Below are 24,278 nucleotides of genomic sequence, written 5' to 3'. Positions count from 1 at the left end.
CACTGTAAAAAAATTGTGTTGGTTTTTGTTTGTTTAACTTTAAAAAGTATAAGTAACCTGGTTGCCTTAAAATTTTGAGTTTATTGAAATTAAAAATTTGAGTTGATACAATGAAGGAAATTTGTTTAATAGAAACTCAAAATATTTTTGTATCTGAACCACATAAAATTTTTGATAAATCATGAAAATAGCACAATTTGACATGTTTCACTGCATCATTAGAAATAACACACAATTACCCAATATGCTTACAAAATCTTTTAATAATATTTTAATAAAGGTTGTCGAATCTCAAAAAATGTTTATTGTATTAACTCAAAATTTTAAGGCAACCAGGTAACTTTTTTCTAAATATTTTTTACAGTGTAGAAAACATTTTTTCAGAATGATTTGATACATAGTATCATGATACAAAGTTTAAAAGAACGCCATTTATCTGAATTTTAAAAAGAATAAAATTAATTTCTTTATCAGAATTTTTTTAAACCAACGTTTCTCTTCTTTGACAATCAGCTACCTTCATTTTTCAATTTCTTCCTGTTATGTATGTGTATGTGTGATTTTTGTCTATTATTTTTAATCTATTATTATTAAACATCTCCAGGCCGTATTTGTGTTTGAGTGCATTTCTAAGGCTCATGAGTGTTAGGAGCTGTGTAAGTGAAATGGCCACTCTACACCACAGAGTGGATAAATTCAGCTAGAGATCAGCGTGGATCCGTTACAGGCTAAAAGTGGAAAGTAGTGTGGAGTTACACAGTAAGTGTGTTGCTGCTGCTCAAAACACAATGGCGCAATAACAAAGAAAGTATAAGATGTTTGGTCACTCTAAAAAATGCTGGACTAAAAACAACCCAAGTTGGGTTGAAAATGGACTAACCTAGCGATAAGGTTGTTTTAACCCAGCAATTGGGTTGTCTTAAGCAACATTTAACCCAACCGCTGGGTTAAAACAACCCAATTATGGGGTTAGTCCATTTTCAACCCAACTTGGGTTGTTTTTAGTCCAGCATTTTTACAGAGTGTACCTGCTGCCAGTGGCCACTTCTGTTATTCCTAAAGTTATTATTGTTCCAGAGTTTACTGCTTCACAAGTGAGTATGACTGAGTGATTTTATGATTTCATGATTTCTCATATTTTTGTCTCATCATTTCCCCTCAAAGCCTCATCCAAGTCACAATCTGTTCCCAGCTGCTACTACTCAATTTCTCTGGCCCACAATGCAGTACTGCAGGCGTCCTCAATCACTGATGCGTATGATGTGAGTAGACACCACTCAGCCAGAGAAACAGCCCTCCGTGTGTCTCCTCCATACTACAACCACTATACACTTAAATACGGCCTTCCTGCTCCTATGAGTGTCCGCCGTACTGCTAAATAAACTCACTCAGACCTGACTGTTCCTCTCACTTCTTCACAAAAGCTCAAACTCACGTCCGTCCCACTTAACAACACTCAACCTTGCTCCTCGCACTCTTGCTGTACCATCTATCTCACTAGTGCAGCAAAGCCGATAACCTGTTTTCTGTCCCACGGCAAGTACTGCACACCTGCACCTGACTGTTCCCCTCCAAATCTCATGGACACATTTATCGTAAATGACATAATTGGCACTGTTCCTTTTGTTAGCTGTGCATTTGTTTGTATATATCCATAAAAAGCTCAAACTAAAGCATGCCACACATCAGCCGTGCAGGGAAATAATAAAATCAGTCACACGTGGGACATTAGTAGTTAAACGTGGTTATTGAGTTTTGAGGGCACAAGGTTCACACGGAAAGGTGTGTAAACCCTGCACTGCAACAATAACACGTGATTATGTCATATTTAAGGGACTTTTAATTCACACAGAAATGAAAATAATTTACTCATCCTCATGTCGTTCCAATAAAAGGAGAAATTATGCAATTACAATGAATGAGGACTGGAGCTTTCAAAGACACAAAAGCACCATAAAAGTGGTTCTTGTGACTTTAAGGTGAACATTTAGGCACCCAGCTGCATGGATAAGAGAATTAGCAATAAAAGGGCCAGTCTCCTCAATCATTGTAATTGCAAACTACATTAAAGAGAATCTTTAAAATAAAGCATTGAACCCTCTACGCACACCTTGGCAACAGAATCGCCATTGGCTAGTAATTTTTTTAGCTTAGTCGCCAGACTGATATAGCAAGTCCGATCCATGGAGGCCCCATCTCACAAGTTACAGACTTAAAGAATCTGCTGCTAACATCTTGGTGCCACAGCACACCTTCAGGGCTCTAGAGGAGTCCATCCCTCGACGGGTCAGGGCTGTTTTGGCACCAACACAATATTAGGTCATAATGTTATGCTTGATCGGTGTGTATATGACTCCACCAAATTAGCTCATCTTTGTAAAATTGCACAGCTTTTTTTAAATCTCTGAACGTACACTCTTAACATCAGTCAATCAAGCATCATTTTATGATAATCAGGCAATATTTAATGATAGAACTATAGTAATCATAACCTAACTTGGTATCATAACTTGGTAATCATAACTTGGTAACCCTGAATTAAATAATATTTGTCATTTTAACTGAACTTATGACTGGTGACGGTGCTAGATATTGATATTCTGATATATGATATTTAAGATATTGTTGGTCAATCAGTGTTTCTGTATAAATAAATAAAAAGACAATAGTAATTATTATTTAAAGATAATAATAATAATAATACTAAGGGTTGACGATCTGCTGGGTTCATGAATATTAATCAGCTGTCAGTGATTGCTCAAAATGATTTGCTAAAATCAAAATAGGGCGTAAATAAATGAGTGCAATGAGTGCGTTTGTCCATTAGCTCCGCCCACTATTAGAGAAACCGGCGTATGTCCTGCTTGTTCTTAAAAGCTGAATAATTACAAATTAATTATATTATTTTTTACAGGAAATTACAACAAAGAATATAATTTACACGTCACATCATTTCCATGATCTTTGCGTGTGAGAAACAGCGAGTCGTGCGCTTTACACTATAATTTACGATACGTTAAATACAGGTACGCTGAGCATCCATTGAGCTGAACTGAAATAGTACAGAGAGCGAAACTCTCAAGTGCTCAGTCAGTGTACAGTGAGTGAAAATATATCTATGCTAAACTTATACTTAGCCTCTAACACACACACACACACACACACACACACACACACACACAGACACACACACACACTGGCGAGTAAAATCTAAGAATTTATTAGCCAGGGGCTAATGATAGATATTATTTCTAATGATAGATATATTGTCGCCCAGAGTGAAAGATAAATCACATATGCAAATGATTTACTTACATTGTAGAGGGTTGCCTTCATATACTGTAGTACTGACATGAGTGTGTGTAAATATTTACAAAATTGTAATTTTCGAGTGAAAGACACACAGGCAAGCAGACACAGCACACAATTATTTAAGTTTTTTGTAACCCATGAAACACCACACAGGTCTTAAAGAGACAGTGCTAATAATCTATGGTGCATTTAGTGTGCTGCACTGTCACTTTAAGAGCAGGCCCAAAAACCCTCACTCTGTTTTTGTTTACCTGGGCCTTCAGATACTGTTACCTCTACCTGCTCGTCAAGCTTAGCCTCCTTACCGTCCGTCGCCATGGTAACAACGGGCTTTGTCTGCAGCGAGAGTAGAGGGGGATAAACGTGAACTCAGAGGTATTTTCCTCATTAATGTGTTCATGTGTGCATTTACATTTACATTTACATTTAATCATTTAGCAGACGCTTTTATCCAAAGCGACTTACAAAAAAGGGTAGAGCAATAGAAGCAACGAAACAAACAAAGCCAACAACCTGTAAGAGCTGTAAGAAATCTCAATTAATTAGCACAGTACACAACTGTTGTTTTTTTTTTTTTTTTTTTTTTTTTTTTTTTTTATAGCCAGCTACAACAAATACTCACGTACGGAAAATACAGAACACTGGATTTGGATAGCTAAGATAACAACCCATTAGGACTAAGGCTGTTGCCCCAACTGTTGTCGTTAATGCGGATTCAGTGGCCCAATGGGTTGGTTTTGTATGGCATTCTAGCTAAACGCGCAGCAATAGCCATCGACAGCAAAAACTCACGTACGCAAAATACAGAACACTGGATTTTGGTAGCTATGATAACTATGTAACATACCCGCCTGAAGGCACAAATCCGGATGAGAGACGTAGATATGATCAGTAAGTGCTATTCTGTATTGGTCAAGTGCAATAGGAAAAGTGCAATTGGAAAAGATGTGTCTTAAGATGTTTTTTAAAAATGGCTACAGACTCGGCAGCACGAATTGAGATCGGCAGGTCATTCCACCAGGTGGGAACGGTCCAGGAAAATGTCCGTGAGAGCGATTTCATGCCTCTTTGGGAGTCATGAAATGTGTGCAAGTCTAAAAAGAAAACTGGAGGAGGACATGACAAAAATAGCCGACAGAACAGCTTTAGAGAGATCATGAGACACTTTCCCTTTCTTACCTTCTGGGCTATTTCATAAAACCCTTTTTTTATTATAATCATAATCGCTTAGCTCATATACAGTCTTCCTTTGGTCATGGGTTTATTTCTTGCCATCACTTAGTTTGAAATAAAGGGACCGTCTAGTTCTCTGTGATGGGGATTTGCTAAGAATCATGCAGATCAAAACCTTAGAATTTACTGGGACTGTAAACTTTACTTGGCTTACACATAAATCTGGATATGTGCCCAGTTATAATGCTCTTCAGTCATAATTTGCGTGCAAACATCTTATTTTACATGTTTGCAGCATAACTGACCGCTCATATCTTTGCTCATGTTATATATTTGCGATAGAAATATATATATATTGTTTAATTTAAGTATCAGTGTAATAATGTACAATAATCAGGTCATTATTGCAAAATAAACCCCTTCAAAATGGCATAATATCTTGACAAACCTGTTGGGAGTTTTTTTTGTGATGATCATCTGACTGTATATTATTTATTTATAAAGGGTATATGTAAATAATTTAAATTTGTATAGAATTCTTATTTATTAGAATTTATTGCATTTTTAGCAATTTTAAAGTTAAAAAAGTAAAACTATATTCAAAAAGTAAATATTAGATGAAAAACAAACTAAAAATTCAGAAATGTTAATTGGCAACTAACTGAAATAAATATGTTTAAGTTAAAATTCTGAAATGATAATACTAATTAAATTAAATTAAAAAATATTATTATTAAAGGCATAGTATGTCATTTTTCACCACTAGAGGTCGCTTATTCAAAACAAAGGCGTAGCCTGATGACGCCTTGATTTCGCTGATATAACAATCACTAGTTTCTGTCCATCAATGATCCAAACAGTTGCTCTCCTGTCTAATAAAACATATAATATATTAAAACATCTTTGGTGTTTCCATGGTTTCTACAAAATAAAAAGACCGAGGGTAACATGGGTATGATGTCATTGTTCGGCGACGCACGGTCCGTGTCCTGGTTTAAATCGCTGATTTCTCTGGATTTAAACATTATTGGAAACATTTGGAATAATGTAAGTACACAAGTCAACAAAATATATAACATTGTTCTAGTGCTTTTGGGATATTTTAATTACAAATTCTTACATATTGTGCCTAACCTGTTAAATAAAAAAAGCTAATAAAATGGCCAAACTTTAAACTAAAATGAAAACTATATAAAATATAATTCAAAATATTATTAATAATAATAATGTAATACTGTACAAAATAGCACTGGGTTATGGAATTGCATGTAAAATAGGCAATTGTTTAGTGAAGTGTGTGTATATTAGTGTGTAAATGCAGAGTATCTTGTCTGTTGAGACATCTCAGTTGTTTGTGTAGTGTAGTTTACCTCTCATTACTGCATCATATACTGTATATGCCTGTTCAGCAGTCTGTGTATAATCAAAATTAATGGCTATTTAGAGAGCACTTTTTCTACCATCTTGTGCTAATGGAACCCCTGACTTACTGCAAAATGGATGCCGCATATACAGAGGTGCACATACGTCTTCCAGTCTCGTTCTCATGAACTGGCGTGTGTGAAGCGCGTCAGTGAATGTCACAGCTTTGTGTTTTGCAGCTCAAATGGAAATCTTATACGGCATTACAGTTAGTCGATCTAAAGCGGTGATTGTGCATTTACAGCTGTCAACAATGTTGGTCTGAACTTATTTAACCAGTGCATTTTTTATTTTGGTCGTGCATGCACACCTGCACTTATGTGCACCCCTGAGCATATAGAAAAAGCATGTACTTTTTTATATTTTAGTCAACTCATATTTTCACGCATAATGTGCACATAATGTAATTTATATCAGTCAGTCCTAAAATAAAGCGCACGGTGTTTTTTATATTTTGCTTCTGGGATTTTACATATGCTCATGTAGAATGCCAAGGCAGAAAATGCCAAGATTTAAAATGCCACTATTGTCATTGGTTCATCCAAACATATTGCCTCAAAAGCTGCGTTCCTTTTGGCAGACCAAAACCTTTTGGCAGACCAAAACCTTTTGGCAGCACAGCATTGCACTGTTAAACACAGCAAACTGTAAATGATTGCAGTCTTGCGTCATCCTCAAGTCTCTTTGTGTGAGAAGACAGTGTCCTCTAACGGCTCCCACGGTCATCCTGAAAGTTTCACTGTCTAAACGCAGGCTCAGCTGCTGCGTGAACGGATCAGTGTGTCTTTGTCTGTTTGTGATGCTAGTCCAGATGTGTTTGTACACGTGGTCCAAACCGTGTGTATTCGTCATGTTCTGGCCCGCATGCACATGTTAGCAGATGATCTTGCTTGTGTTGTGCACATTAATGAAGCTCCAGACAAAACAACGATGGCAGAAGTGCACTGCAGCAGGAAAACAATGAAAACACCCCAGACAAACAGAAAGGCTGCAGCAGACCTACAGTAGGTTAGCGGCTAAATTAGCTCTAGCTGCTACAGTGCTAATTTACCTCACTTGCTGAAGTTCAATGGTACAGACTGACCTATATAACCAAGAGCTGCTCTAACCATCATTACAAACAGTTCTAGCCCAGGCCTGTCTGTATTTGAACTAACCTGTGGGCTATAAAATGGGCTAAGTGGATTTCTGGAATAGTGCCCCTGTGACTCCTGAACCTAAAAGCTACGCAACTCATTATTATTAGTCATTAGAGATCCCATAATGCCCCTCATGAAGAGATTTAAATAATGCAGATAAAATGTATGAAAGATGATGCTGTGCTATAAGTGATCATCTGCAGCAGATAAAGTTAGTGACAAAAGTTTGGGGTCAGTAAGATAAAGATAAAAAAATAAAATGAATAGTTTTATTCAGCAAGAATGCGTTAAATTGATCAAAAGTTATAGTAAAGGCATTTATGGTGCAATAAGTTACTATTTCCAACAGACATAGAAATCTTATTATCTAATAAAATGTTATTTTGAATGTTTTTCCCGTAAAACATCCATGGTTTCTAAAAAATGTTAAGCAGCACAACTGTTTTCAACATTGATAATAATGATAAGAAATGTTTCTTAACCACCAAATCAGCGCAGAAAAACATTTAACTTTAACTTTTTGTTTGTAGAAGTTAAATATTTTAAGTCAGTTTAATGTACTTTAAGTTGAAATTACTTAAACATCCAAGTTGTTTGTACTTAAATTTAAGGCAACAATTTTTTGTAAATTCTTTTTGGGTGTTTTTTTTTATTTTAATCATGTGACACTGAAAACTGGAGTAATGAAGTTGATCAGCTTTGCTATCTATTGTTTCTATTTGCCAATAGAACATTTTTGATTTTTAAATTGTAATAATATACTTATTCTGTATTTTGATCAAAATAAATGCAGTGAACATAAGAGACAAAACCATGAAACAATCTTACCGACCCCAAACTGGATGGCTTTTGTGAAGGAAAGCTTGACTAAACGGCAAACTTTCAAAATGCTATCTTAGAAGAATTGCCATTGATTAAGTAATCTTTCCACTGCAAAGGAGAACATGCATCTGAAGGATTTTTCCCTAAGAGGCAACATAAATGCATTTACCAATCACATATGTATATATGTATTTATATGTATATATTAATATCATGATGTTGCCTTCTGTGTTGATTCTCATGCACAGCCAGAGCTGGGTAGATTATCTGCAAATTGTAATCGGTTACAAAAATTCTAGTTAGGATCGTAATCCATTACATTATGTATTTAAAATAATATAATCTGTTGGATTACCTTTAGATTACATTTGACCTAACTTGTTTATCACATTGATTTGAGTAGAATAATCTTGTTGACATAAAAATACAAAGAGAAGGAAAATATATTCCATTCTTTGTTATCAACACCATGAAGTGCATTAAATATTGCATTACGTCAAGGTTTCCCAGACTGGGGTTTGTGAGTTTAATGAATAAGATTAAGATTTTAAATAATTTAAAAATTAAAATAAAACCTGCATGTCATGTAACCATTAACCGACAACAGATACCTGTGAACTTAATTTTATTATTACTTATTATCATCATCATTTTTTTATTGAATTCTTTTTATTATTGACCTAACTTGGTAACAAATTAAAATCTATGGGGTACTGTAAGTAAATAAATTAGATCAAGGAAATTTCAAAGTAAATATGAACTTGCATGAGTTTGTATATTAATGTGTTTGAAAGATAAAAGCCTTCCAATGACAGTAATACATGTTTAAATGACTCACTAACTGAGTGATAATTCAAATAATAATTAATTTGTTAATCAGGAGTTGAGAAACACTTCAAAGAGAAGTTATTTCTATAAACCCAGAGATCAAATGCTGTGGTTTTTCAGTGAGAGTCACATGACCTGGATGAGCTTCTGAACGTGTACAAGCAGTGGCTGTTTTAGAAAGAAAAATACAGAAGATAAAAAAGAAGTAGTAGAGCGAATCAATGAATCTGCCAATAATAACATGTAATCATGTACTTAATTTGTGTAACCTGATTATGCAATCCACATTACATGTAATCAGTTACCCAGCTCTGAGGACAGCGAATAGAAAACAACATGTGTGCTTATTGCTATGACAACAGCCAGATTTAAAGGGATAGTTTATGCAAAAATGAAAAATATCCCATGATTTATCCACCCCCAAGCCATCCTATGTGTATGTCATTCTTCTTTCAGACAAATACAATCAGAGTTATATTTAAAAAGTCCTGGCTCTTCCAAGCATTATAATGGCAGTGAATGGGAGGCCAAAATTCAAAGCCCAAAAAAGTGCATCCATCCATTATAAAATGATTTGGTGGAAGCTGGATATTTCTAATGTTTTAATTATGAATATATATTTTTACAGGCCTTTATTAACCCCCTTGATCCGTGTGGATGCAATGCACTTTTATAATGGATGGATGCAGTTTTTTGGCCTCCCATTCACTGCAATTATAAAGCTCGGAAGAGCCAGGACTTTTTTTTATATTACTCTGATTGTATTCGTCTGAAAGGAGAAAGTCATATACACCTAGGAAGACATGAGGGTGAGTAAATCATGGGATCATTCCTATTTTGGGTGAACCATCTCTTTAAGGTGGTTCTGATTTCTACACAGAACTAAAGGCTCATCAGCACTGCATCAGATACTCGGCGATACTTACTAAAGACGAGCTACATCACCATGAGCCTAGCCTAAACACACAACGGGGCTCGGAGCTGTCAGTAATGCCTGCACATTAAGCAAATCACACTTAATGCATTATGTATCAGGGGTGAAATGATCTTGCCTTGCGCAAAGGGCCGTATATATTTATGATAGCAAGCTAGCTTTACTCATACAATGGTCGGCTTGAAGGTACAGCTAGAAATCACTGAAGCAAAATGGGATGGCTGACTGCGCAGCGTATAGCAAAGCTGGTCTAGTTGCCTGTGCTTACTGAGCACAAAAGCAGACTTTTACCTAATTCAGCCGCACAGCTGGAAAGAGCTGCACACCACTGAAGGAAAACCTTAGGGAACATGGATTCAACCTCCTGCACCTTGATTTACAAAGCTCAGTTGCTGCTCCTTGCTGCTTTAGGAAAAAAATATAACAAAGCCATTGAATCACAACTTATAGAGCTCTAGTAATATAGCATGCCTTATCTTAAGAGTGTTTACTACTGGCGTATGAAGGCTAATATTTCTAATTGTGTTGGTTCTGGATGAATGATGGTTATGGAGATCATATGAACACAAATCTGTCATAATAGCCCGTAAGACCTCAATGGATGTTAGGGTTGCCTTTCAAAGCTTGACTTCAGCGTTATTAAACCAGGCAATTCTGATTCAAACATAACTCTTATGAATTCTGTTGCAGTCTAACTTTTAATCAATCCGAGCACGAGTCCGATGACGAAACATTGAAGTTCCTTTCTCTTTCCTCACAGTAGTAAGAACGTCAGACGATCTGCATTAATAGACTCAGTTTGAGGTAATAGTGGCTCACAGCTGATGAGCAGAAGTATTTCAGTAAGACAGTAATAACGCGAGTTAGCCGGAAACTTACACAATATAAAACACAAAACTACGCATTTTGAACACCCGGTAGAAAATATACACATCAATAATTATTCATATTTACAGGTTGTGATTCTGAGGAGCTGGTCCAGATAAACTGGTACTGATCCGTCTCTCAAGAGCAAGAGTTTAGTGAGATTTGAGGAGCAGTCGTCAGTAAAATGACGTTTAAGGGTCAAGTTGTTCACGGGTGGACGACGAACAACAAAGTCGGACATTATGCAGATGTCTTATCTAGTGATGTAGAGCCGTAACGCAGCGAGATTCAAAATACAAACCACTTGTTTAGGTGGTTCAAAGTCACTTTTTCTTTTGGGAGACAATAACTCTATTTATCAGGCACTTTCAATGTTTACATTCACAAACAGCAATATTACACACTGCATGAAAGGGAATATTTGAAGATCTCCCTGTAGCTGTATTTTCACTCAGTACTCAGTCTGCAGTCACAGGCATGAGCAAGCTGGAGTCAGCCTGTCTCTTACTTCTCTAAAAAACATTATGTAAATCAGCAAGAATAGAGTCTGGTGTAGGCAGAATAACCTTTAACCATTAGTGTTTTTGTTTTTTTTGATAATCTAATTCACAAAGGTAGAATTTTCCCTTGGTCTAAGTCCTAAGTAATAATATTATTTCTTATTTTTATACACACCTTTCAGAAGTTTGGAAGTATTTTGAAAGAAGTCGTTCTTGCTCACCAAGGCTATATTTATTTGATCAAAAAATACAGTTATTGTGTAAAAAAAAGGATTTTCATTTAAAATATATATATTTTATTCCTGTGATCAAAGCTGAATTTCCAGCATCATCACTCCAGTCTTCAGTGTCACATGATCCTTCAGTAATCATAATATGATGATTTGCTGCTCAAGACACAATTATTGTTAAAAACAGTTGCGGCTTAATATTTTTCTGAAAACAGAAAGTTAAAACAAACAGTAAGAATCAGACATTTTTGTAACAAGTCTTTACTGTCCCTTGATCAATTGAATGTGTTCTTGCAGAATAAAATTATTAATTGCTTGAAAAAATCAGAAGGCACATTATGTAAGCTTCGCCACTATTCAAAACAATGAAGGAGTCGATTCATAGGAATCATGGGAGTTGTCGTCTTAACCTCCACAGCCGATGGAAAGCAATCTGACGGGACTCGGCCAGAAATCATATTCATGAATGAGCGAATGTATTAAAGATTTATTAACGTTAAGGTGGTATGATGAAGCAGGGCAGGGCTGAGAGTCTGGACATGTTATGTTTCTGTTTTTATTCTGCTTATTTTCTGCAGTCTGCACCTGCTGCTCCCTTGGTTTTGTTGTTTATGTTTATTTTATTATTATAAATGATTATATAATACTATGATATTTATATGATTATATTTAACATTTGCCTCCTTCTTCCCTGAACTGTTTTAAGGTTAAGTTTGATCACTTTAATTCACATTATTTTATTCCTTTCCAATGAAACTGCCACAAATGCTGAATTACATTCACTTAAATTAAAAGTTATTTTTTAAAGCCTAATAAATGTTGATATTTATATAGCTTACAATTATATTGTATAATGTTAAATGGCTAAAATTAATGTTTAAAAAATCGAGACATCAGTATCTGTATTAGTACTGGCCTTCATTCAGAACAAACATGCCATTACAAAAAACATTTAAAATATACCGTCTTTATGTTGTTTCTACGTTAATTTGTAGAGTGACATTATTACAATATAAAATATTAAAAACGGGATTAATTACAGAAAAAAATGTGATTAGTTAATTTTTAATAGATTGACAGCACTAAATATAACATCTTTAAAAGAAGGAAAAATGCAGGCCAAGAATTGTAGAGTAATCATGTGATACAGTTCACTGTCACACAGATAAAAACTATGGTTAACAAGTATTCAAATAAAAAAAGCTTGATTTAGTACACATAAATATTTTACACATATGAAAACAAACAACCAAAAAGTGTTTGATTCTCGGTTCTAACACACTCATCGAATGTGCATACATCTGTTTTCATTACAATGCATTCGATAAGAAAGGTACAGTGAGCCTTTGAGGATATGGGGCTGCTGAGAGATAATGGCCATGAACAGAGGCCTATTGTGTTTAACACCATCCTGCCACATGCATTACGCTGAAAAACGCTTGATCGCATATAAATATGGTCGAAGGAGTACACAAGAATAAAGCCTTACCTGGTTGTCGATTTATCTGTGTAAGAGGCTAGTATGTATGCGTTTGTGCATGTGTGGCGGTTCCACTTGCCTGCTGTTACTGTGGAGCTGCGTTATTACCTAGAGTCAGGTGTCACATTGCACAGGTGCACAGAAAACTCAAGAATGCTAATAGCCGTGTGTTGTTGTGCGCACATGAGGACAATTATGCATCTGATGCACACTTTTGATTAACAAATTATGAATTCACAAACATTATTGAATACAGTGTGAAATAAAAAAGTTGGTACACTCTAAAACATGCTGGGTTAAAAATAACCTAAGTTGGGTTGGAAATGGACAAACCCAGAAATTGGGTTGTTTGAACCCTAGTAAATGGACCCATTCAAACAACCCAATTTCGGGGGTTTGTCCATTTTCAACCCAACTTGGATTGTTTTTAACCCAGCATTTTTTTAAAGAGTATGTGTATTCATACGCCCCTAAAGTTCTCACAGTCTGTTTTTGAGTGTTCCTCGTGGGACGTTTGCATGATGCCCTATGTGAGTGCTTAGTCGCCTATGCCCAGGACACGTTCGCACATGAGAACAATCGTCGAATGTGTCCGAGAGCAGAGAAAGTGGGTGATGATGGTGAGGTGGTGTGCTGGTTCATACAGCTGTCTCTGTTGCTGATCACAGAATGCCACTTTGTTTATTGGCCAGCTTACCAGAGGCAGGAAGAACAGACATGCATTGATGATTTCAAACTGGCCAACACACACAAAGACCATGACTGTAAGCTTGTTTGTCAGCGTATGTGAGGATGCGTGTGTGTATTGTGTTAAAACAATTTCAAAGAACAAGGGCCCCCATTAACTAAATAAAGACGTGTGGCGGATCAATAACGGCACAAACTGCTACCTGTCTCCAGTGTCAGAATCAACTGTATTATTAAGGGGCAATTTCAAGTAGCCTGCTTTTGTGGGCACACTTACATCCAATATAAAAACATGCATACAAGCTATTCAATTCTCATCAGGACATATGGCTGTTACTTATGAGCTCATAACAACATCAAATACAAAAGTTGCTGTAATGCACAATATTACAGTATTTAGTTTGATGATGAATGGTCCCACTTTATATCAGGTGTCTTTAACTTCCATGTATTTGTGTCAGGTTACTGGGTTCTTGTTGTATTGCAAAACAATTTTGCTGCTATTGAAGTGGGATATGGGTAAGGTTATGTGACAGGGTTTAGTGGTATGGTTCGGTTTAAGGGTGGGGTAAGGGGTCACTAGTGTATTATATTTTAAATGGGTCATGATCTGTTTTATAATGTTTTTTGGGATGCACTTATAATGTTAGTTAGCATGACAAGCCAGACCCACATCAAGATGTGTGGTCTGGAAACTCACCATAGACAGCACAATCCGAGGGGCGGATAAACGGTTGTCTTTCAAACTCCCTCTGCACGCGATAGGATAGCGCTACACCAACCAGAGCAACGAAGGGGAAGCAGAGCTCGTTGACAGATTAAACATTCGCCGTATCTGGTCGGCAAAACTCAGAACACATCTTCCCTTCTTAAGAATGACTTCAGTGCCGTTCTTTGTTCTTTTCTCAGAGAAAAGCTTAACTCCAAGTCTTCCAGAGTCGCAGTCAAAGCTGATTTGAAAGACCGCCGTTCGCCAGTTTCTGTTTTTACTAGAAGCACGCAAACGCAACTCGGCCATTATGTTAAGCCCCGCCCACCGACTCTATATCCGATTTGATTGGCCTGACCAGAGTTTTGGCATTTACAGCTCAGAAGGGTACTGAGAGTTGCTAGACGACACTCACGGCAGATTAGATTTGCTGCCGCTAGGGTGCGTCTAGATTTCTAGGCTAAATGTTAGTATCATTTTTGCATAAAAAGGATTTTTCCTACACTGATTTGATTACTCTGTTTGGAAGGGGCGTGTCTGCTGTGAGACTTCAGTGTAAATGCCCACTGCTGTGATTGGCTAACATCTTTGCATATGAAATAGCTAAATTTACTACTTCTAGCATGTTTTTAGTATCACAGCTCTCAAGGTGAACTAATCGCAAGTGTTGATTATAGCATTATATTCAGATCTATGGCATTATATTCAGTTCTATGGCATTATATTCAGATCTATGGCATTATATTCAGATCTATGGCATTATATTCAGTTCTATGGCATTATATTCAGATCTATGGCATTATATTCAGATAGTAAAAGGTTGCAGTGATGATCATTGTAGCCGATCACAGACATGTTGAGCTCATGAATGCTGTGATCTCGTCATTACAACTCGATTTCTGAACACTAACGAATGCTTTCCTCATAACTAACAGTGCAAACACAATGTCAATAAGAGATTCGTTGATTATTATGGGAGTTTTGTCACGAGTCCAGAACTCAGTCTCATAAACTTTGTTTGACAGCTCCAGCGATTGTAAAGGGAGCGTCTCTGATATCTTTGTATATATAATTTAATCACAGTTTAAATACCTATTATTTTAAATTATTTTCATCCTACTAAGAGAAACAATGTGAAGTTGAGTGTTTAGTCACTGGTTTGATTTACTGACACAGACAAAGAACATCTGACTGTACATGAATCATTACATCTCAGAAATCACTGGTCTCAGATCAGACGTCAGAATTAACACGGTTACTGACATGTTGTGGCGTTACTGTCGAGTCTGTATCGTAAAAGTCTGTTTGCGCCAAAACTGCAACCTATTTTTCCAAAGAATCCGCAGTGAAATGTAGCGAACACAAATAAATAATGCTCAACTGAGACGTTCACATTGATGAAAATAAATAAGCACATTCCTAGCATTAGGATCTTTGGAAGGGAATGTTATTTGTAGTCCATCCTGTATCGCTCTTCTTTCCTCGTCATCTCACTAACACTCCAGTGGGCGGGGCTAACGTGATGATGATGAAGTAGGCGGAGCTAAAGTGATGATGTGATGAAGTGGGCGTGTCTAATGTGATGATGATTCATTCAGCAACAAAAACACCATTGGTTCCGCAGTGGAACTTCAAACAGGCATAACTGGCATATTATGTTTAAAATATAAGTTAGTTCAATATTGGATTCTTGCTGTTTAAAAACAAATGCACTGTGGAGGAAATTTGTAATATTTGGTGGCATTTTCCCATTATCCCTTAATTTCAGACCTCGCCTGTACATCATGTAACACAAAGTCAAAATACACTGATCAAAATTGCCCATGTCCCTTGGCTACTGTAAAGTAATTAGAGATCTCATAGGGTAATATGTCGACTCAAAGGACAAGAACACTTACCAGTAGCATAAACAATTAAAGCTGTCATTTCTGCCGTCCTCAGCACTACAGAAGGGTATGTTCACTGAGTCCACATGTTCACTGAGTGGTAACATGATGGACTATATTTACTAATAGACTATGAACATGCAATGCATTGCAAAAGTATTCAGCCCTATACCTATAAGCTGATCTGTGCAGTTTTCTTGATGTTAAAATAATTTATCTTGTCTCAGTTTAATGTGCAGACCGCAGAGTGTGTGTCAGTGTGTGGCTCAACCAATAGTGTGAGTTTGGACCAGGGCTACTTATTTAAACAATGAGAGATGGGGACGGATAAAATGTGTAGAAGGCATGTTTGAGAAACCGATTGCATTATCAGTGGTGTGGGAATGATCCACTGCAGCTTCAACAATGCTATTTTCAATTGTTTGGTTTCTCCTCTAAAAATAAGTTCACTGTCATGCTGGTGTTTATAGTAAAAGCTAACATGAGATTCAGAATCTGCACTGGAAGGTGTTAAACTTCAGAGACTGTAGTGACTCACTCTGGCAGTGAATATCGGCGTTTAATAAAAACTCCCACAGAACAGACACAGAAGGGAATCATCGAGGAATCTGATTCAATCTGAAAACATTACCTTTCAAGATCTCTAGAAGAACAGACCAAGACGAGCAGCCCACTCTAATAAAACACATGACCCCCAGTGACCCACACAATATGAATCCACAGAGAACAACTTTATAGTACCTATCTATCTATCTATCTATCTATCTATCTATCTATCTATCTATCTATCTATCTATCTATCTATCTATCTATCTATCTATCTGTCTGTCTGTCTGTCTGTCTCTGTCTGTCTGTCTGTCTGTCTGTCTGTCTGTCTATCTATCTATCTATCTATCTATCTGTCTGTCTGTCTGTCTGTCTGTCTGTCTGTCTGTCTGTCTGTCTGTCTGTCTATCTATCTATCTATCTATCTATCTATCTATCTAATCAATTTGTCTGTCCATCCATCCATCTATCTATCCATCCATCCATCCATTAGCGGTGTGAATCATCACTGATCTCACAATTCAATTCGATTAAGATTATCATGCCAACAATTCAATTCGATATGATATATGATATATGATATGATTGATATGATATCAGTCATATTGGAATTCATGCGACTTTTACGTCAAACTAGATCAACATTTCTCACAATTCTACATCATGGGAGTCACTCCAGAGATTTTACATAGCGGAAAAAATCAAGACAGTTGTGAAAGGTAGTCATTGAAAGGACAGTAATATGTGCTCATACGTATAGCAGTGACAGCTCTACATACAAGCAAACCGTGAGGGCTTGTATCCTAAATGATCAAAAACTCAAGTCTCTTTTTTCGTATCCTTTTGTATCTTTGTTTTTTATATTGCCTGTGCATAAATCAGCTGCTTCCGCAGCAGATCACATTAAATAAACGTGTAACTGCATACTTTAATGTCCTCCGTGTTTCCTTCCCTATGACAGCATGCTGCTTTTTATCATTCTTTTGCGCATACAGGTCAGTCCAGGACTATGATCTGTTCACACTGGAATCTGATATTGGACACATTTAAAACAACAATGTGACCAGGCATACAAAAAAAATCAGCAGTAAGGCTTGCAGTGTGAACTAGGGATGCACCGATATCAAATTTTGGCCGATAACCGATAATTCTTTATATTTGAAAGCCTTAGTTGATATATTGGCCGATAAATATAAATCCAAATTTTTATATAACTTATGAGAGCCTGATTACAAAAACAAAAGTCTCACTATTAAAAACCATGACCCAAGCACACAATTATAATGTTCTCATTATAATTTTATGTAGCCTAAATGACAGACTTGCCTTTAACTGTATTTTAATTTTTAAAGTGATTCCGTTCATTTTTCAAGCAATTTTAAACCATCATGGTGAACAGTGCACATCTGAAGGAAATAATACATTATTTATTGGCTTTAATATATCCGCGAAATCTTCGTATCGGACCGATAACGTTAAAAATTAACATATCGGCCGATATACCGATATGGTGGCAGATATATCATGCATCCCGTACGAACGTATATGGTGGTAAAGGTAACCATTGGACAATGTATTTCATAAGTACAGTAATAAATAATAATTGTAGGGAATTGCTGATGGCAAAGATGCTCTTTCTATTTACAATGAGCACAGGATTTATCAAAAATAAATAACCTAATGATAAAAATCACATATAATGGCTCAATCCAATTTCTGACTATATATATATCAAATAGAAAGAATCTGTGAATCGCACTATAAAGAGAGAGGAAATAATTAAAAACAAAATATACTGACCAATCCTTGACATGCTGGTGTGACAGCTACTACCTGACGTTTAACTAGCAATATAACCATGGTCAACCAGCTTCACCAGAAAGACTATCACTCAGTTTGCTGATAGCACTAAGTAGTCTGGACCAGTCAAATCTGAGTCTTGTAGTGTTGTCATCGCAGGTCAAAATTTGGTGAGCTCAAGGACTGACCTGTGTTCTGATGCTCTGTATAACACGACTTGCGGTTTGGGTGAACTCAGAGATGCTTTATTGTTGAAAAAATTGCAGCTATCATATAAAAGCGCACAGGCAGAGCAGCCTGAGAACTGAAGATAAAACATCTTACTTACAGTGTATAGTTGCTGATTAAAATGAGAGGAGAAACTGGGTTGAACCAGGTAATGTAATTACAGCGTTCTCCCAGACAGACACACATTTCCTAACTGTGTCCTCCTGTCGCGGTCTCTCAAACAAACACACACATACACAGACACTCTTTTTTACTAAGAACAAACAGTTGTAAATACAGGCTTGTCAGAACATTGCACTCGTCCATAGGAATCGGATAAATCTGTCCTTTGTTTTGTCAGTCAGTCTTTCTCTCCCCTCCATTATCTTCAAATCTTCCCTTTTGTACAAAACTTGTGCAGTGTCATTGTTAACCGTGGACTGTACCGATTGTGTTCGGCTATTTGAGATTTCCATCAATAGTTTGGTGTGTGCACAGCACACGTCCTGCTCCACCTCACCACCGAACTCTTACTCAAAGCAACGACCCTTCAGATGAATTATTAAGAGAATTCATTATTAATTATGAAATTTTTCACATAGGATCTGATGGTTTGCTGAGGGAAAACTTCAATATAAAAGCATAAGCATGTTAAATATGCATGAAATGGGCACATAATCATTGTGTTTACACTAATTAGGACAGAAAACCTACTGAACTCTAAAGCTTTCAACCTCAAATGCATGTGAATCGCCACTTGCCCTAAACTAATTGATTGACCTACACTGTAAACCCTAATAAGTTGAGAATACTCAAATGATTTGAGGAAAGTGATTCCCTCAATTCAATTGAGTAATGGAGTCTCCTAAAACTTGAATATTTAAGTTTACTTAACTTGGTGCTCACTTTCACTGAACTTAAATTGTTAAGTTCACCAAACTTGCTACACCAGTTCAGTACACCATGCTGGGTACAACCAATCAAAACTTCCCCATTGGTCCCAACATGCATTGCAGCATGAATAAATTATGCGTCTGAATTGTGACAAATTTTCTTTGAATTCTTACTATTTGCTGTTACTTTTGCTGTTTTGTTCTGATGTTTTTGTAGCTTGTTTTATGTTCAGAGTTGATCTGTTTATCAGATTTTTTCACCATTGTAAAAAGTTTTGTCACCATTGTAGAGATTCATACGCAGATTAGTGATGTGTGTATGTGTCTAACTAATGCCATAGATGTAAACATTTTGTGCACATAAAAAAAAAAAAAAAAAAAAAAAAATTATATTAGCACAATAGTGAAGATTCTAGTATTATTAATATTTCAAAACTATTAATAACTGCTTTGACATCCGAAGCATTGGACTCTGCACAAGATCAGGATTTCTGCCTATACATGATGATGTTATTATCATCATCAATGAATAAACAACACCACTTGATGATATTTTCTCTTGGCTTTTTGTTACTTAACATATGTGTCTCAAAAACACAAAGCAGCCAGAGAAACACTAATATCACATTATCATTTGTCAAGAGCCCAACTAAAGCAAACACTTATCTCCATCATGGTGACTTCCAACAAAACTATTATTTTCATTAAAACAGAAATAAAGTCAATCTGGTTATAAGTTAGTTCACGTATTATTGTTAGGTTTAGTAACTTACAAATTTTTACTTACCGAATTTAAGATTGCACACAATGAAAAAGTCTCCATCTTAATTTGAATCAGCAACAAGCAACAGGTGAGGCGAAAAGGACCGCCTTTTGGAAATGTCCTCCAATCAGTGAATTCGTTCTCTTGTTGCTAGACAGAACTCCTTGCATGGCCAATCACATCAAAGCAAGACCAGAGTGAGCTATTTTAATTACTTATGATTTTGAGTTCATACAACTTGAAATCTTAAGTTTATGCATTTTGTAGGTTAATAAGTTATACTAACTTATATGACTGAGTTTTTAGACTAAACTAGTAATATTTAGTCAAGTTTACTTGATTTGTTTAAGTAAAGACAACATTAGGGTTTACAGTGTACATGTCAGGGATAGTTTGTTCTATAGGTTCTATATTTGTTCTATCTTCTAGTTTCCATACATGCAATTAAGTTATGTTGCTTCTGTACGTGAATGTACATTTCTCAGTGCGTATATCAAATAAGGCTTGGACCACTATATGGAAAACACATAACCACTTGTTATGTGATGTTTTAAGTGTGTATAACAGATCATGTTCTAATGATACTAAAGTGCAGATTGTGTTACCTTACAGAGAGTCACGTTACTCTATAAGTGCCTATTTAGATACTGTTTAGTGTCTATTGATGCCCATCTATTTTAATATCTGCAGCTTAGGGCAATATGAATTCCTCTAGGGATCAATGGACAGCTCTACATTTGTAATGTCTGTCTGTGTCGTACTACACTGGGCAATGTTTTGGGGGCAATGTCTGTCACGTCGAATTTGTGAGTGGGTTTAATTAGGTCATGTTGTTGTGGAAAATAACATCCTGTAAAGCCCAGCATGCATAAGGCATACCCTCTGCCAACTAAAGATGTGTAACCTTATTCAGATTATGCTGTGGGATCGCCTGTCACACCAACAAAAGCACAGACACTCCAGTCCAACACACAGGGCCTTTCCCCTTCACTGGTCAACTTGTATTGATGTAGTACTTTTTATGGATTAATATTAATTGGCCTTTTCGTGAATTATTTATGGTGGGAGGAAGCCTCGGGAGCAGTTTCTCTGGTTTCCTCTACTTGAAGGCACAAATCTCCAGGGTGTTTAAGGAGAACATGCCCCGAACCGAGGTCAGCAGTAGGAAGTTGAGGCTGTTTCTTGTCTTATAAATGGATATTGTTTCGCCTTCAAATGTCAGGCCGAAGAATGCACAACAGTTGTGAATTTTGTATATTTAAAGTGCCCTTATTATAGTTTTTCTAATCTTCCCTTTCATGCAATGTGTAATATCGCTGTTCGTGAATATTAACGTTCTGCAAAGTCGAAAGTGCACGACAAATAAAGTTATCGTCTCCAAAAAGAATCGACCCTGAACCGCCTATTCGAGTCACTGCTACGTCACTAGAAAAGACATTTGCATAATGCCATCTATGTTGTACGTCGTCCACCCGCAAACAACTGGGTCAGTACTCAGTTTTTCCGGACCAGCTCCTCAGAATCACAACCTGTAAATATGAATAATTATTGACGTGTATATTTTCTACCGGGTGTTCAAAATGCGTAGTTTTGTGTTTTATATTGTGTAAGTTTCCGGCTAACTCGCGTTATTACTGTCTTACTGAAATACTTCTGCTCATCAGCTGTGGGCCACTATTACCTCAAACTGAGTCTATTAATGCAGATCGTCTGTCGTTCTTACTACTGTGAGGAAAGAGAAAGGATGGAGTGAGATTTGTTTTCCATCAGTCATTGACGTCAGTGCTGGGCTCACGTATGCGCCGTTATTGAATCAGTTCCCGCATGTGTGCCAATAAATGAGAAATACACACATGGGTTTGTTGACGGACACACACTTGTTAATGCTGATGGTGAGGAATTACAGCTCAACATCCCATAATGAACCTCAAAATGAGTAGCGTATCACTGAGAAACTCCTGCTCAAGTCGTCCTCGTGATGGAGGTTCAGGTTGAATAACTAGTTCTTCAATGTTTCATCATCGGACTCGCGCTCGGATTGATGTGGTAAAATCGACGTCATCATTACAGTCTTTACAGTGTGTCCAATCCCTGAGCTTTAGGAAGCCTCTGGAGCTGAAGTTCAGTTATAGTGATGGACGTTTAGCTTCTGAAACACGAGCTGTACACGGTAGACCAATCACAACAGACTGGGCCATCTGACCAATCAGAGCAGAGTAGCTCAAAGAAAGGCGGGATTTAGAGAGTCGAGAATCATTGAACACTGTGGTGATGTGCAATGTTTTATGAGTGAAATGAAAAGTGTTTTTTAAACGTTGATGCATGTAAACAAAATTAGTAGCCTTTAAAATAGCATAATAGGGGCACTTTAAAAAACATTTATATAATTCATAAAAACATTTTAATAATATGTTTAACTTTTAACTTTAATTTTTTCGGTGATATTTCATGATTGTTATTATCTTATTTTAGGCAAAACAAAAGGATTGTAAGCTAAAAAGTGTATTTGAGAATTTGACCCTGTGTCAACTTTTAATTTTCAGACATCAAAGAATGCACATATAGACCAATATTGGTTATCGGCTGATATTAGAGGGTGTTTTATTTATTGGTATGATTCACATTAGATATTTAATTGTTCATGCTCATTTCCTCAAAAAAACGTTTTACAATTAGCCTTCATCTAACATTCACTTAATGATTTATTAATAACACTGCTATGCGTAATCTTTAACAAATCCCAAATTCCCAGAAGCATGTGATCCAAGCTATTCAGAGTGAAATGACTGTGATTCAATTTCATTTCCGTGCAAAAAAACACATTACAGATAAGACTCCTGAATGTCATCATGTGTCTTCACACTAAAAATCCATCAATTCATTCATGAGTTATATGTACGGTGAGAAGAAACCGCAACCTTGTATAGTAAGTGTAAGGTTTATGTGTAGGTTATCACTCTCACATCACTGAGCCTTTAAGAGCAGTGCTAGATAGACTAAACTACTCATACAGGAAAAGCACATCAGGGCGTTTATATGTGTGGAGCTGCCAGCAAATACAAACAAAGAAACAAAACTGGAATTCAATTTACAGTAAGGCATTACATCATTGGTACGTCATGATAAAAGAAGAAAAATTAGGCCAGACACTGTCTATTGAAAGAAATATCTTGGTTTTATGGGCATAGAGCCTCTCTTGCATTAATGAACGGTGATAAAGCATATCAGTGATGAATATTTGGCTTATCTAAATAGTGAGTCTCCATCCATGTTAGATCAGGAAATGCTATCGATGGCATCTTTTGCCACAAAAGCATGCATTGTGTCAGGTATGCTATGCATCGTGAGAGAAAACGACACTAGAGCTCAGAGAACCATCAATTGCCTGCACCAGTAAGCATATTATGAATGACTGACGACTCATAATTCAAATGTTCAATGTTTTGCGGACATTTCGAAGAAATCCATATAGCACCACTTAATCAAAAGGACTGTCATTCATAAATAAGCTAATAAAAGGCAACATATGAGGGGGCTGCAGATGATGATGCAACGACGGTGTTTTCTAACAAAATGACATTTTTTATCATGCATTTCAACGCGAAATGCAGCTCGAGACATGTTCATGCCTCCCCAGCTGCTCGCACATCTGTGAAGAATGGTGGATTTTGGAAGATGGGCTAAATGACAAGGTCAGTATCACCGACAAAGCTATAAACAAATGTTTGATCATGTCCTACCTCTCCTGTGTGTGTGTCACGGCACAGCGATCAGCTCCTATTGCTTCCTTTATTGTGTCTCGCGGCACTCGGTTATCTTCCATTCAAGTCGCAGCACGCGAGCTGACCTCTTTGTATGTGTGTGTGTGTGTGTGTATGAGGATGTGTGTGTTGCTGATGCTGCGAGTGCTCGCCCTCCTCCTCGAGACAGTCGTACGCATTCAGTGCGCGCGGAGGCGCTGCTTCTTCTCTCACAGCTGCACGTGAAACAGAGGGTGTGGCAGAGGCCGTTCACACAATAAAAACACACTATTCTGCCCTAACATTTCGGTTTCTAAATACACACCATTTTGATTTAATG

At 36.7% G+C, this 24,278-nt stretch overlaps 1 protein-coding gene across 5 annotated transcripts in view; it reads right to left on the bottom strand.

Moving 5' to 3' along the window:
• The window catches only part of cracd (capping protein inhibiting regulator of actin dynamics), a 39,791-nt gene extending 15,631 nt beyond the window's left edge, over window positions 1-24,160 (bottom strand). For 2 of the 5 annotated variants that reach the window (XM_067416851.1, XM_067416853.1), the window contains exons 1-2: window positions 23,939-24,160; window positions 9,922-10,035 (exon numbers count right to left, since the gene is read on the bottom strand). In XM_067416851.1, coding sequence (XP_067272952.1) covers window positions 9,922-9,982 — 61 coding nt within the window. In that variant the 5' untranslated portion in view covers window positions 9,983-10,035; window positions 23,939-24,160. The remainder of the gene's footprint in view (window positions 1-9,921; window positions 10,036-23,938) is intronic. The other 3 variants (XM_067416854.1, XM_067416855.1, XM_067416852.1) reach the window with 2 other exon arrangements.
• Between the last annotated feature and the right edge of the window lie 118 nt (window positions 24,161-24,278).

This window comes from Pseudorasbora parva, chromosome 15, assembly GCF_024679245.1.
Source record: "Pseudorasbora parva isolate DD20220531a chromosome 15, ASM2467924v1, whole genome shotgun sequence".
Lineage (NCBI taxonomy): Eukaryota > Metazoa > Chordata > Actinopteri > Cypriniformes > Gobionidae > Pseudorasbora > Pseudorasbora parva.
This window is presented reverse-complemented; position numbering and strand designations above follow the sequence as displayed.